The following is a 15,333-nucleotide window of genomic DNA, read 5'->3' as shown; positions in this document are numbered from 1 at the left end:
CTGTCTTTCTGAGATTTTTTTGTTTTGTTTTAAGATTTTTTTTTCCTTCCAGTATGGACTTCTGGTCAGAACCTCAGGAAAGAAAGGGTTTCGCTGCTTTCTGCTTATTTGCAGAATTCATCGAAATCTATTTCATGTTGGCTTTGCCATATTCCGCATTTTTTAGAGCCCAGTCTCTCGCGAACGCATTTGTTGGCACTTTGTCTGCTGGATTGTTGGTGTGTGGTTTATTTTTCTTTTTCTTTTTTTCTTTTTTTTTTTTTTTCCTTTTTAGAAGTTCATTGTTAACACTTTCCTAGAAATAGCTTTTCCGGCGGTAATAAAACGGCATTGTACAATCCAAAATCCTTGGGATCCCTGACGCCAGAGGTAGCCCTTGCAGGCAGAGCCGTATCCCGGAGGAAAATGCCCTGGTCTCTCGGTGGACCTACACTTTCCTAGGGGGAAATGTTTAGCGAAGTTTTGGTGTTTGTTTTTCTTGGCATGAGGGGGCTCCTTGCGAGAGCCCGCACCAGCCCCGAGCCCATCAGGCTTCATACGAGGCGCTTCAACCCTCGCAATTACAGTGAGGCCGAAGTCAGAGAATGTGAACGGGTGATGGGAACCTGGGTGCGCTGTTAATTTTGGAAAATTATATCTATACAAAAGAACATGGAAATGACGCTTTCTTCCTTTTTTTTATTGAACCACTGTGTAAATGTGATGATTCTGTGCGAGTCTGTAACCTCTTCTATTTTTCCTTTTTACCCTTTTCTCAGTTAAATTCCTCTAGGTAGAAAAGATTGTGAGCTATTTCCAAATGTCTTTGGGCTTGTCCTTTACATAGAACGAAAAGGGCATTTGCTTATTTTCTGATTAAAATATAAATGCGGCAGAAATCCGCCGAAAGACAAATATGCAGAACAAATACCGAGGCTGAAGGCGGAACTGGCCACCAATATACACGCTAAAATCTCATCACACTCAGGCACCTTTGTGTGCACAAAAATATGGAAATTCAATAGGAAAAGGGCTGGGGTTTAGGGCGAAGCTGAGCGTACGGTCAGCGCTAGTGTGAAATCCTTACGCTCAGAATTAACACCTTTGAAGAAAAGATCAGCGTGCTATTTTATTTTATAGGATTTCATATTTAGGAAAAAGCATAAAGTCACCAGTATGTCGTGTCTGTCCCCTTACCTCGGTCAAAAATATCTAGAGAATCTGAGCCCAGACGCCGACTCTTTCTATGAAAATACGGCACAGAGAAATCTGGGCAACTTGACAGTTGCTTTATTAAAAGAAGAAAGATCACAATATCGTACCCAATTTTCTTTTTCTTAAATAAAACTATTCTTCAATGTCCCTGCGATTTAACAGCGTGGCATAAAATATACAGTCAGCGCGTTTAAAGACACCCTAAATAAAATGGTGAAATCAAGTAAATCAAAGGAAATTTACTAAAAGCTTCCGGGGTTCCAGCCTATTTTAAAAATAAGACATTTCTCGCAATACCTTTGTTACTGAAGGCATCTGCAAAATATCTGGCTTCTTCCGTACCCCTCCCATCCCCCTCACATAATGGGACACAAACACAGCAAATTGCAACTATGAGAATGCTCGGCACAGCCGAGACAAAAACATAATCATATCACCAGTAATAAGGTTCAGGGAGATAAGGCAGTGAAAATTAAGCCCTGCTGCCACGTCTGGTAACCTCCAGTTTTTAGCCCTGACATTTGCTAGAGGAGAAAACTGTAATGTCCACCTATGCTTTATTACAAACAGTAATTTACATCTGCATGGACCCATTGGTTGGGGCATTTTTTCACCCTCGTTCTAAAAAATATGGGGCTCTGAGAGCAAAACCTTTATATTAATGTAGATTGTATATCTCATTTATTGCACAATATTGATTTATTTATTAATGTTAATTACTTTATTCCATTTTAATATGATTTAAAACAATAGTGACATTAAATGCCCAGAGCCTAAGTCCCCAGTTCCCCAATGGCTCTCGCATGTTTATTCAACTTCTATTTACATCAAACTTAAACTTTCTACTGTTCATTTTCAATAAAAAATTGCTGCCCGTTTTTTAAATCCCTCATGATTTACCGTGAGCGAAGGGTCTTATGGAGCCGTGTGCCAGTCCTGAACGCAATATTTAAATTACTATAATCACAACAGTCATCTGAGTTTCCGTGTAGTGACATGCATGAAATTAATATTTTCAATTACAAAAAATCAAAGAGCCCTCATGTCTAATCAGGAGCCCAGAATTCAGCTCCTCCAGCAGCAGCAGCAGCAGCAGCAGCAACAGCAGCAGCAGCAGCAGCGAGGCCGGCGTGGAAAGCAGCTCAGCATTTGCTTATTGTTTTAACTTTACTGTTGGGCGAAACCCGCCGCAAACCTCTGGGCTGATACTTTCAGCCGGGATATTTCTGGGACCCCTTTTCTTACAGTGTAAATAAAGATTATGAAAGAACCATTTGATGGGCATAAAATTCCTGATTAGATTTAATAGTCAAGTCTTAAACTGCGTCAAGAAAAATAGTATTTTGTTTCTTTAAACTCTGTGGGTTGTCCAGGCTGTTGTTGAAGAGGAGGAAATTGCTAGAAGGCGAGGAGGGGGGGGACGCGGCGCTCGGAGGGAGCGTCGTGGGCTCCGCCGCGGCTTCTCCCCGGCGCAGGCGAGTCTTAGCCATGGCTCTGATCATGATCTTACGTGGCCACCGCGCCCGCCGCTCGGCTCAGCCCGCGGCGCCGGCCAAGCGTGCCCGGGGCGGGCAGGGGCTGCGCCAGGCGCAGGGGATGCTGCCGAAACAGCCTGCGAGCAGCGAATATTACGAAGGTAATATTTAAACTCTCCGGCAACCCAGGAGCTGGAGACCGCAGCTATAAAAGACACTGGCTCTTAACCTGACAATGATGTTGTATTTGAACAGCTGCGATAAGGTTTTAAAAGGTCTGTCTCATTGCCACCACCGCGAAATTTTAAATAGGGTTATTGTTTCCAGCGGTCTAAAGTGTACGGTAAAGTACAAAAACATCCAAATGCCAGGAAACAGAGGAAAATTCAAACCACGCTGGTGGAAAACGCATGTTTGTAAGTGTGCGAAAGACGCATTTAAATTTTTTAAAATTCTTTCACGTGCTGCCTGCTCTTGGGGATCTGAAAGGGTGTTTTGATGGTAGAAAGGCCCAAAATAAACAGGCGAACGAGTCCCAAACAAAAATTATCAACAAGTTCACTTTGTGTGGATGAGGGTCCTTGACAACATTAGTCCCAGATAAGAAATACCCCAGTTTGAAAAAAAAAAAAAAAAAAAAAAAAAAGAAAAAAGAAAAGAAAAAGAAAAGAGAAAGTAAAACGATAAAGAGTAATAAACAGTTTCTACCGCCACTATTTAAAATGTAGTAGCTGCGGGTGCAAATACGGCTAAAGAGTGGGAGGAAAAACAATAAAACACGTTTAAAATGTTGGGACGGAAAACTCTGATCTGCCATGTAGACAGTTACTGTTGCCTTCTGTTGGTTGCTTTCTTTGCTGTTTGTCTGCTTTATGATACAGATGCATTCATCATTCTTATAAAAAAAAGACAGAAAAAGTTGCTTAAAGGAGTTAAAGGAGTTGCAGTGAGGCTATGAGTTTCTGCATGCGTTTTTGACGAGTAACTCTACAGAAGGAGAAATTTCCTTTTTGATGATTTCGGTTTGCAGGGCAAGAGAAAAACCCACTTTTTTTTTTCTTTTCCTTTTTTTTTTTTCCTTTTTCTTTTTCTTTTTTTTTTTTTTTTTTTTCCCAGGCGATCGGGAGAGAGCATTGTAAAATAATTTTAGGAATGTGGCTTCCCTATAAAATTCGAGTTATGACAAAAGTCCACCTTTTAATATTTGACGATTTGTGTTAAAACAAAAATTGACCTTCTCGGTTAGCAGCTAGGAAAAAAATCAATAGTATAATTTTCAATAATTCATAACGCGAACGCCATTATGCTAAATCTTAACTATTAATCTTATCCTTTACAAAGTCTCGATTGATTTGTTAATAAAATATCTTCCCGTGCGCGGCAACAGAGGGTATAACTCTTGAAAAAGCTTCAGAAGCAAGAAAATTACCGAGTAGCCCGAGAATGTAGATGAGGGTTTTATTGATCGCCCCTGATTCTCCTTAATACGCATTAATAAATCCCGCAACCTTTTGTCCCCGCACTTGTCAGCGGCGGGGCTTTTACAGGAGCCATGGCGGGCGGGCGCGGTTCCGCTCCGCGCCGGGGGTTCCGCGGCCGGCCGGGCGGGCGCGGAGGTTGCGCGGCCGGCGGCGCAGCGCGGGGGGGCGCGGTGCGGGCCGGTGCCGCAGCGCGGGGGCGCGGCGCGGTGCGGTGCCGGCGCGGCGGCGCAGGGGGCGCTGTTGACCGCGGCGGGGCGCGGCGGGGCGGCGCGGCGGGGCGCGTCAGCGGCGGGGCGGCGGCGCGCGGGGCGGCGGGCGCTGCCATTGGCCCGCCTGTCATGTGGTCGCGCGGAGGCATCCGCAATTACACGGGAATGTTTTCCTAGAGATGTCAGCCTACAAAGGACACAATCTCTCTTCCTCAAATTCCGCCCCAAAATGTCCTTTCCCAACAGCTCTCCTGCCGCTAATACTTTTTTAGTAGATTCTCTCATCAGTGCGTGCAGGAGTGACAGTTTCTACTCCAACAGCGCCAGCATGTATATGCCACCTAGCACAGACATTGGGACGTATGGGATGCAAACCTGTGGACTCCTTCCGTCTCTGGCTAAGAGAGAAGTTAATCACCAAAATATGGGTATGAATGTACATCCTTATATACCTCAAGTAGACACTTGGACAGACCCGAACAGATCTTGTCGAATAGAGCAACCTGTTACACAGCAGGTCCCCACTTGTTCCTTCACTACAAATATTAAAGAAGAAAGCAATTGCTGCATGTATTCCGATAAGAGATCCAAACTCATTTCTGCAGACGTCCCTTCCTACCAGAGGCTGGTGTCTGAATCATGCCCCATTGAGAACCCCGAGGTTCCTGTCCCAGGATATTTTAGACTGAGCCAGACCTACGCCACTGGGAAAACCCAAGAGTACAATAATAGCCCTGAAACGAGTTCAACTGTAATGTTACAGTTAAACCCTCGCGGCAGCTCCAAACCGCAGATATCTGCTCAACTTCAGCTGGAAAAGAAAATGAATGAAAACCCGAACAACCAAGACAGCACCGCTAAAGTCTCTCAAGTGGAAAGTCCCGAGCCCAAGTCCACGTTGCAAGAGGAGCGGAGCTGTCTGCCCGAAGGCTCCGTGTCCAGCCCAGAAGTCCAGGAGAAGGAGAGTAAAGGTCTGTATTACCGAGTTTAAGCCGTGCCGTGGTGTAACTCCAACACGCCAGCACCATAAAGCACGCTCGAATATACTAACGAGCATCACAGCCATCACATTTAATGCTAAGGAGTATCGGGCTGCAGGTGCTGTCTCTCTGAAGATTTTGGCAGGCAAAAATGCTACACAAAATGGTCCAAAGATTTTCCGTAGAGTTCTGCCTCTCCCGTGCACGCAGACAGCCTCTGTGATGCGGGGAATATAGCCGTGTGCTCCGTAATGCGCTGCAGCAGCCAAAAGCAGCCCCATACCTCTAAAAAAAGCGGGTCTGGAGGTTGTAAAATACGAGCAGCTCAACTTTTCTCTCGTAGTATTTCGCCTTTTTTTTTTTTTTTCCACTGAGCCTTACTGCGGTTTGATTGCATTTAAAGTTAATTACGATCCTCTTAAAATAGGTGAGGAATAGGTGCTACCAGACTGGGTAAAGTTGGAAAGAAATGCACAATGAAAGCAGCAGCCCGCTATCTGCCTGGTCCAAGGGTGGAATATTTCAATGTGGTGCTTTAGATAACCTTGGCTTGGTCTCCAAAAGTGCACCAGTATTTTGAAATGTTTTTGAAACCTGAAAGTGGTGGCACTCTGATTTTATTTTCCCTTTTAAAGTGCACTAACGCCTTTCTTTCGAACGGCGTGTATCGAAGAATCCCAAAACGAGAAATTTTCTGCTATCAAAATGTACTTTGCAACCTCTAGGTCAATTTTTACCCTCTGTGTGCATTGAGAATTTCTTTATCTCAATTATGTTTAGTAGTACAGGTCTAGCTTCATGTGGGGGAGATTTCTTTCTGGTGGGGAAAAGAAAACCCAAAAGGAAAATGAAAAAAAAAATCCAAGACAGGGGGTCGTAATTTCTTGTATATCATTTTGCCTGGGAAATGTCTATATCTGTTTATAGGTGTGCTTGCGTGATTCAGCTGATGTGTGTGGGGATGCTGCTTCAGAATACAGTGCGAGACTATTTTGTAATTGGAATATTTCCGTGGCAATTGTCGTGGGAGCCCGAGTCGGCCATGGCGAGGCTAGACCCGTTAAGATGTGTCCATGGGGCGGACGGCAGGTTAAATATTGTTGAAATGTTAAACGCCGGCCGAAAACTTGAGAGACCCTTACTGGCAGGAGCAGGAGAGCGGGGTGGCCGCAGGGCAGGGTGCCGGGCTGGGGACAGGCGAGCCCAGCCTGGCAGCAGGTCCCCTGCCTGAGCCCACACCTCAGCCGGGCGCTGGTTAATGCCCACATCCACCATATCTGCCAGACGCTGCAGAGGAGGGGTCATGGCCAAGGGTACACTCTAACAGTCTGAGGTATTTTTGATTTTTTTTTTCTTCTTCTTTGATTTTGATAGAGGAAATCAAGTCTGATACTCCAACAAGCAATTGGTTAACTGCAAAGAGTGGCAGAAAGAAGAGGTGTCCTTATACTAAACACCAAACACTGGAATTAGAGAAAGAGTTCTTATTCAATATGTATCTCACTCGAGAGCGCCGTCTAGAGATCAGTAAGAGCGTAAACCTCACTGACAGGCAGGTCAAGATTTGGTTTCAAAACCGCAGAATGAAGCTCAAGAAGATGAGCAGGGAGAACCGAATCCGGGAACTGACCGCTAATCTGACCTTCTCTTAAACCCTAACCCCGGGGGGGGGCACCAGTGAGGAATGGGCACAGCACCACCACTTGATAAAGGCAGGAGAGACTCTGGCAAAACCCGGCATTTTCCAGTTTTGTTTTGTTTTGTTTTGTTTTCTGATAGAATGTGACTCTTCGTCCTTCTTTTAGCGCTGCAAGTGAATATGTATTACTATGATGAGTATATATAAAACCTAGCACGTGTAATTTATTTTTGTTCTCATCGTAATGCAGGGTAACTATTATTGAATATTATCATTTGGTCTTAACTTATTGGAACTGTCGAACATCCAAGCAATGTGACTTTTTCATGTTTTTACTAACAAAATGGTATTTATGTGGGGCTGTTACACGGGCCATAACATTTTGAGTACATTCAATACTTTCAGAAAAAGAGTGGGGGGAAACTGTGGGGGCGGGGGGAAAAAGAAGCACATTATAATGTAACTATCCTCTCAAATGAACTTAGAGATTGTCCTTCGTAAAATGGAATATTTCCTTCTTCTCCATTGTAGACATTTCCTTGTGGTGCATATGTGGAATAGTAGTCGTTCAGCAGCAAATTGTCCTTCTTGTGCATGTTCTGTTTGCATGTATAATGCAATAAACTCTGTAAACTACTGCGGTTCCTTTGGTTTTCTACAAATGTTTGAAGCACGGATACAGGTTGGTCTCCTGATCTCTCTCTATCAGCAGCTTTTTGGACTGGTGTACCTTTTTTACCATATTCTGGTCTTTGTGTGTGTCTGCCTGGCATTCTTTCTTTCTTTTCCTCCATTTTTTCTCCCTCCCTTCCTTTCTTTTTTTTTTTTTTTTTTTTTTTCTCTACGGGGTGGGGTGGAGACTGGGCCGGAAAATGATGTGTACCCGATTAATTTATAAATGTGTCTGTAAACAACTGATTACTTGATAAAATGTTGTGTGATGTTCGCAGTCTGACAAACTGAATGCAAAAAAAAAAAAACCAACAACAAAAACAAAACAAACCAAAAAAACCCAAAAACCAAAAAACACAAACAAAAAAAAAAAAGAAAAAAAAAAAGAAAAAAAAGAGGACGGATAAAAAAAGTTGTAAAATATTATGACTTAAGTGGACATCCTCATCCAATCGACTCGTACAACTCGTAAATGGTAAGTGATAAAAATATCTTTCTACTACAAGCTGTCAGGAATATGTGTGTCATTTTATTTGATGTTCATATGTTGATTTAAAAAATATCACTCCCTGCGTGCTTACAATGTGCAGACTTTGATTTCGTGTCTTTGCTCACTAAAAATAAAAGAAGGAAAAACCAACAAAAAAACCTCCATAATGATTGCAAAGCTGGGCATAAGTAAATGTTAAGGAGCTCGGTTTTCGGTCGGCTCAACAGCTTTCAGAAGACCGTGGATGGAAAAAATATTCCCTCAAAACCTTCCCAGCATCTGGCGAGGTTGGCTTTTTTTGAGCAGAAACCCTTCCAGGCGTGCTTACAAAAGTACACCAGCCTCTTCAGACCCACTTTTGTCACCGTTTCTGTTTGCTCAGAGATCGTTTTATTTCGCGCAATTCCATTTTAGTAGCACACATCCAGCTAATGACGTTCACGACTCTTAACCCTTTCTGTACATAGCTGAAAAATAGTATTAGCAGGGCTCTGCGCTGGAAGCTGAGGAAGGGTACGTGTGCTGAGAGCGGGCGAACGCCCGTGCGAGCACATATACTCAGTAGAACTGCAAATAGCTTGCAAATGAACATGACTTCAAATTGAAGTGCAAATACTTGGGCATGCTTTCACCTTCAAACGGGTACTGCAAAAGTAGCGGCTACTGCTGGCGCTGGGAAACCAGCTTGCTCACAATCAACGCCCATTTCTCCCCTAAGCTCTTTCTAAATCAAGAAATTAAACTCAAGATAGTGCCAATATTGTGCGACTTGGTGACAGATACTGCTCATAATGCTGTTGGTGGCATTCTGTTTGCTCTTTCGTCGCTGATATTTAATTTAATCCAGCACTTCCTCATGTGCACATTTACTCAGAGGGAAGAGGCTATATATTCCTCCAACCAAGGCATCATCATTTTGGAGCTGCGAGAGCCGCAAGCACCTAGGTACTTCGTGCTTCTTCCCTTTTCGAAAACAAACATCAAAACGATGCTTTTAAAAAATCTTCCCCAATAACCCCAAACCAACAAAACAACCCCTTAAATATTGCATACATTCGCACGGCCTTTTCTTTTCCTTTAAAGGTACTCGCTACACCACCAAAGAAGTTTCGGCAGTGAGAAGTAAATAGCTGGCTCCATACCAAGAGTTAAACGTATGTAAAAATGAGGCTCACTCTAATCTGCCTGCTTTACCAATTTATATCTGTTTGAAGCGAGAGGCAATTCTTTGCCATATCACAAACCCTGCTTCTAGAAAACAATGCAATAGAAATTATAAAATGGCAGAAGAAAATGCTAAAGCCAAATGAAATGACACCAAAAAAAAAAAAAAAGAGTAAAGGAAAAGGAAAAAAATTTAAAAGAAAAAAAAAAAAAGGGGGAAAAAGGAAGAAAACAACCTAGGAGAGCAATAAATCATTAAATAAACAGGAATTTCAGTCCCTTCCTCATAACGGCCCGCGAGTAGGAAGTGTTTTCCCAGCGCTGCTGTCCGTGCCCCCGGCGGGCTGTGCTGCGGGCTCGCCACTAACTCTCTGCGTTTCCTCCAGATCCCGACACAGCCACCGTCCCTCGCCCGGGGAAGCAGGCGTGGGCAGAAGACCATGGGTAATCCACTTTTCAGTACTAACGGGGCGTCCTTTCGCTCGGGGAAGAAAAACTAGGCCGGGAGGGAAGGGTGGGGAGGGAAGGCATGCAAAAGAAAGCGAAGGGGGCAAAAAAACCCTCGCGTAGGCATTGAACGTGGCTCCCCCTGAACTAGGGGCGGAGGAGACAGCTCTGCCGGCGAGCTGGGGTCAGCGACAGCCCCGCGCCTCCGCGGCCCGGAGCCCGCCCGCCCGTGCGGCCCTGCCCGCGGCCGCGCTGGCAGCTGCGGGGCCGGGCCGCCTCCTGCGCGCTGTCTTTGCGCGCGTCCCTCCCGGGCAGCACTGGACACCTTAAAGGGGGGCTGTGTTAACGCTGTGTAGCCCCAAAGTTCCGCAGATAGAGGAGCATGTGTTCAGCCACACGTCAGTCGTGCTCGGAGACAGAGGCTTTGCTGTTTCCATCCGTCCATTTTATTAGGGACACATTAATCTATAATCAAATACACCTCATAAAATTTTTATTGAAAGGCATAAAATCATTACAGAGGTCTTCCACCTGTTTTAAAACAACACAATGGGCATCTCTTTTTAAAAGTGTATCCTTTCCAGGGAAACTTTCTGTCCGGGGGTGGGGGGAGCGGATAATAATACCCGCACATGCTCTGAAATATGGAAGTACCGCAATGTGCTTTTACTGTAACATTTTCCTGTTTTATGAGAAGTCGTTACAGTCCCAGCTTGCGATGGTTTGTTTTTACAGGCAAGAATCCCCCTTTCCCAGCGGGTTCCCTCAGCAGCTTGGAGTGTGATTAGCAAGCCAAGGCTGTTGGATTTATTTAAACACCCTGCCTCTCATTGATTAAGAAATGAATGGCAGAAATCGCTCAACGAAGGTGAAGAAATAGTCCGCACCCGCCGCGGCCGTGGGCAGCCAGCGCGGCCACGCCCGCCGCGCCCGGGCCGGCAGGACAGACAGGCGGACAGACAGGCGGGCAAGTCGGGCAGGCAGGCAGGCAGGAGAGCGGGGAGGGCCGGGCAGGACAGGCAGGCAGGAGGGCAGCGCGGGCGGGCAGGGGGCACGCCGGGCGGGCAGGGCAGGGCAGGGCCGGGCAGGGCAGGGCAGGGCGGGTGGCCCCGCGCGGTGCGGGGGCGCGGGCGGTGCGGAGCGCTGTGCGGGGCCGCTGTTGATGATGATTTTTTTTTTAATCACAGCAGCCCCAGTTTAGCGGATTGATTTACTCGCAGTATTGGTAAATATGATCACGTGGGCTCCACAACCAATGGTTGAGGGTTGCAGTCTGCAAAATACTACGATTGTTCTCCGGGAGGGTATCATATACAGTTAACAGTGTAACCTTTTATATGACTAAGAGGGGAGCCTAAAATGTCGTCTAGTGGCACCATAAGTAACTATTATGTCGATTCTCTCATAGGCCATGAAAGCGAAGAAGTTTATGGGAGTAGATTCGTCCAGGGAGGTCACAGTGCGACCTCCAGGCCATCAGGTGTTGCAGAGAGTTCAGATTTTTCCTCTTGTAGCTTTGCACCAAAATCCACCGTGTTTTCCACCTCCTGGTCCACTGTTCACCATCAGCCGTCTGCGGCAATGACCGGGATCTACCACCCCTACATGCACCAGCCCCACTTAGGGGCAGCCGACGCTGGCCGCTACGTGCGCTCCTGGATCGAGCCCTTCCCGGGCTTCCCGGGCGGCGGCGGCGGCGGCGGCAGCGGCAGCGGAGGCAGCAGCAGCGGCGGCTCCGCGTCCAGCTCCGGCTCCTCCAACGGGCGCCACTATGGGATAAAGCCGGAGACGGGAGCAGCCACCTCCTCGTCTTCCTCCTCCTCTTCCTCCTCCTCCAAAAGGACTGAATGCTCCTCGTCTCGGGAGTCCCAGGGGATCGGTGTGCCCGAGTACACGTGCAGCTCCTTCCTCCAGGAGTCCCGGGAGAAAGCGCCTGCCGGCAGCTCCAAGGACCCCGCCGCCTGCAGCCACAACCCCAGCCCGAGCAGCGATCTGAAAGAGGAGAAGCAGCAGCAACTTGACCCGAGTAAGTAAAAAAAAACCCAAAAAACCTCAAAAAAACCCAAAAAAAGGAAGAAAGAAAGACAAGAAAAAGAAAATAAAAGAAAAAGACAATCAAAACAAAATGGGGAGTTGGGGAAATAGAGAGGAATAGTGGCAGAGAGAGAGAGGGAGAAAAAGAAAGAAAGAAAAAAGGAGAGGAGGAGAGAAGGAAGGAAGGAAAGTAAGAAAGGAAGCAAGCAAGGAAGGAAGGAAGGAAGAAAGAAAGCGAGAGAGAGAGAAAGAAAGAAAGAAATTGCCCCTTTGATTTATTGCCGAAACCTGTAAGGCTCGAATGTGCAAAACTGATAGTTTTACTAACCTATAAAAACGTCTAGACGCCTACCCCAGCGCAAGCAGCAACAAGCACCCATAAAAGACTCCACATAACCACCTACCATCAAGACATCATTTGTACAGTAAACAGACTGGGGCATTAAGGCTTTTATGATAATTCCTCCAAAGTTGTGAAAACAGTCCATCCTTCGTTAAATTAATTTAACGACCTTTCTCTCCCCCCCCCCTCCCCGTTCCCTATATACCTCCCTTCTTCCAGATAACCCTGCAGCAAACTGGATCCACGCTCGTTCAACGAGGAAAAAGCGTTGTCCCTACACAAAGTATCAAACTCTGGAACTGGAAAAGGAATTTCTGTTTAACATGTACCTCACCCGAGACCGCCGTTACGAAGTAGCTAGGATTTTAAACCTCACAGAGAGACAGGTCAAAATCTGGTTTCAGAACAGAAGAATGAAAATGAAAAAGATGAACAAGGAGAAAGGCAATAAAGGAGACTAACGCTGGGGTGGAAACGTAGTTGGAGACTATTGATTTAGTTTTGAGTTTGGATTTTTATCGGGGGAGTGTGGGGTTTTGGTTGTTGAGGCTTTTTTTCTTTTTTTGGTTTTGGGTTGTGGCTGCTTGTTTTTGTTTGGTTGTGTGGGGGTTTTGGGGGGTTTGGTTGTGGTTTGGTTTGTCCTTTTTTTTTTTTTTGTTAGTTTGGTTTTATTCTTTCTCTGCACCCTTAGCCCCCCCATAAGTTCCTCCTCCTCCTGCGCCACTTCACCCCAGGGATTTTAAATCAATCGCGCTTTTTTTTTTTTTCCTTTTCTCTTTTTCCTTTTTTTTTTTTTTTTTTTTTCCTTGGTAGAAGTGAAACGTGGTCTGTGTCAGGTATTTCCGGAAATTTTGTCTTGCTCGACAACGTGTTTTTCAGTCTCTTGATACTCCCCTCCTCCTTCCCAGACCATTTAGATGACAATATTGTGAGTGCACGTTAGCTTTGGGAACTCTATCTGATGTTAAATGTTTGACATGTTTCTTAAAAGTGATGTAGACTAGATAGTTATTTTGCCAAAATAAAGGTAAGGAAATTAATTATAATTACGGTAATAAAATACATATTAAATTACAGCCGCTTAAATCAATGGGGGTTGCTGTGCTGTCCACGACCTACTAAGAGGAAATCTTTCCCCAAACTTCTGCTTTCTAGGTCTGAATCCTTCGCAATAGATGCCACAGAGAGGCCACGAGCTGCTTCCCCCCCCTTTAGTGCACTGTTAGGAGCTGTCTCACCCTCGGAGCCGCTCGCCATAGGCCTAGCCCTGCCGGTGCCCCGGCAGCTGCCGTCCCTGCCCGCGGTGCTGTTGTATTCATTAACCGCTCCGTGTCTCCAGCCACGGACCTGTTGTAATTGTTGTCACTTATTACACAATAAAGTCTGCCGTGACCGAACGACAGCGCTGCGGTGAGAGCAGAAATCTGTGCGCCCCTCGCGATGCGCCCCGCGCCGCCCGCCCTGCCGCGCAGCCCCGCGCAGCCCCCGCGGGCCGGGCCGGCGGCAAAGGCCGGGGTGACGGGAAAGGCTGGGCCGAGCTGCCGGCCAGCAGCACCTCCGGCACCTTCCCCGGCCCCCTGAGCCGCAGCTGCTGCCGCAGGTCAGGCCGAGGGGCCGGCTGGGCGCGCCCGCCGCGCCGTGCGCGGGCCTCAGGTACCAGCGCTCCTACAAACAGCGGCGATCCCTCGGGCTCGGTCAGGAAATGCTTCCGCACCAGTCCGCAGGAGCCAAGGAAACACAATGATGCCTATTCGGTTAAACATGGGTTTTATTCCTGGGGTTTTTTTCCTACTGGGTCGCTTCTAACCTCTGCTTTAAGTGGGAGGCTGGAAGCTCTGGAGGGGACACGGCTGCTGCCAAACGCTCGGCTTTGTTGGCGAGAGCTCATTTAGCGACGCGCCTCATGCCTTCTGCATTTATAAACACACATGACTTTATCAAGATAATTGAGATGAAGTTCATTGTAAAAAATGCTTTGTTTAAAGAGCAACCATTAAAATGAAGGACCCGTAAATATTTACGAGCAGTTCGGTTAATTCAAGATTAAGGGGAGAGCTGAGAGACCTGGTGTTTAATGTTTTTTACCTCTGTGAATTAAAAAAAAAAAAAAAAAAAAAAAAAAGAGCAAGCAAAAGCATGCACCGCCAGGAAAAGGTGTTGCATTGCTTCCCATCCATTGTCGAGAAGATACCTATAATTCTTTTAAAACAGGAAGAACCGTGGTATAATAAAACCATTGAGATGGCTAGACGTCTGGACCTAATGAGTTTACGATATGCTATGGCACTTTTCTTTGAAAGCACCTTATTTTGATGTTTGTGTTTGTTAGGGGGGAAAAAAGGCAAAAAAATGCAGACAAACTAGGTCTTAAAACCTTGGACTATAAATTTCAGTATGTCAGCATTGGGCCAAGGCAACAGACTCAAAAAGGACCTGAAGGTCACGAAACAGAGATTTTACGAAGTCCACTTATTTGTTGAAATGTATTTTATTGGATATTCTGTTGCAATGAATCCTATGATGCCAGCCTCAATATTTTCGCAAATACCCATGGCGGGGGGGTGGGGGGTGGGGTGTGTGTGATCTGTAACAACGCATAAACAATATCCTTGTACATAAACTGCATTGTGTTGATCCCAGCAGAGGCTGTTAAGAAATTTTCACCAAGCCCACACCATCTTTTAATATTTTATATCAAGCAGATTGACACATTTAACCTCGTATATATTTTTTCTTTTGTTTACCTGCGTGCATTTATTTCAAAATGGCAGAAAGAAAACCAAACATCTCGATCGATGAAACGTTGTTCATCTATGGAAATTACTTTTAGTGTCAAACAGAATAATTCAATTCCTACCCGTTGGTTGTGTTAATATATGTTTTCACATATGCACAGTCTCGTGCACACGCATTATACCGAATAATTCACAGGCATGTGTGATGAAGGAGGGGGTGAACAAAGATTCATCTTTACTTTTGTTTACATAAATCAATCCATAAATACATAAAAGCGCGGGCAAACAAAATAACATCTTCAATACAAAAACGTATAACTCTGAAACTACCACACATGGAGATTTCATGCTGTAATATGTGGGGAAACATGATCGAAAACGCGATAGCAGTGGTCTTCAAAGCTCAGGCGTCTTTCCTGGCTGCCATGTGTAAACGAGGCGCATTCTTTGTATGCAGTTAATTATAGCTC

At 45.7% G+C, this 15,333-nt stretch overlaps 2 protein-coding genes across 2 annotated transcripts; both read left to right on the top strand.

Annotated features, from left to right (window-relative positions):
- Positions 1 to 4,588: 4,588 nt before the first annotated feature.
- On the top strand, positions 4,589 to 6,991 carry HOXD10 (homeobox D10). The gene is made up of 2 exons (XM_054636510.1): positions 4,589 to 5,330; positions 6,714 to 6,991. The coding sequence occupies exons 1-2, from the start codon at positions 4,589 to 4,591 to the stop codon at positions 6,989 to 6,991; spliced, it is 1,020 nt and encodes a 339-aa protein (XP_054492485.1).
- A 4,119-nt stretch (positions 6,992 to 11,110) lies between these two features.
- On the top strand, positions 11,111 to 12,589 carry HOXD9 (homeobox D9). Its single transcript, XM_054636511.2, has 2 exons — positions 11,111 to 11,777; positions 12,348 to 12,589. Exons 1-2 carry the CDS (start codon positions 11,111 to 11,113, stop codon positions 12,587 to 12,589), a joined length of 909 nt encoding a protein of 302 aa, XP_054492486.2.
- The last annotated feature ends 2,744 nt before the right edge of the window (positions 12,590 to 15,333 follow it).

The sequence above is a fragment of the Agelaius phoeniceus genome, chromosome 7 (genome assembly GCF_051311805.1).
Source record: "Agelaius phoeniceus isolate bAgePho1 chromosome 7, bAgePho1.hap1, whole genome shotgun sequence".
Lineage (NCBI taxonomy): Eukaryota > Metazoa > Chordata > Aves > Passeriformes > Icteridae > Agelaius > Agelaius phoeniceus.
Note: the sequence above shows the minus strand (reverse complement) of the source record. Positions and strands in the feature narration are given on the sequence as shown.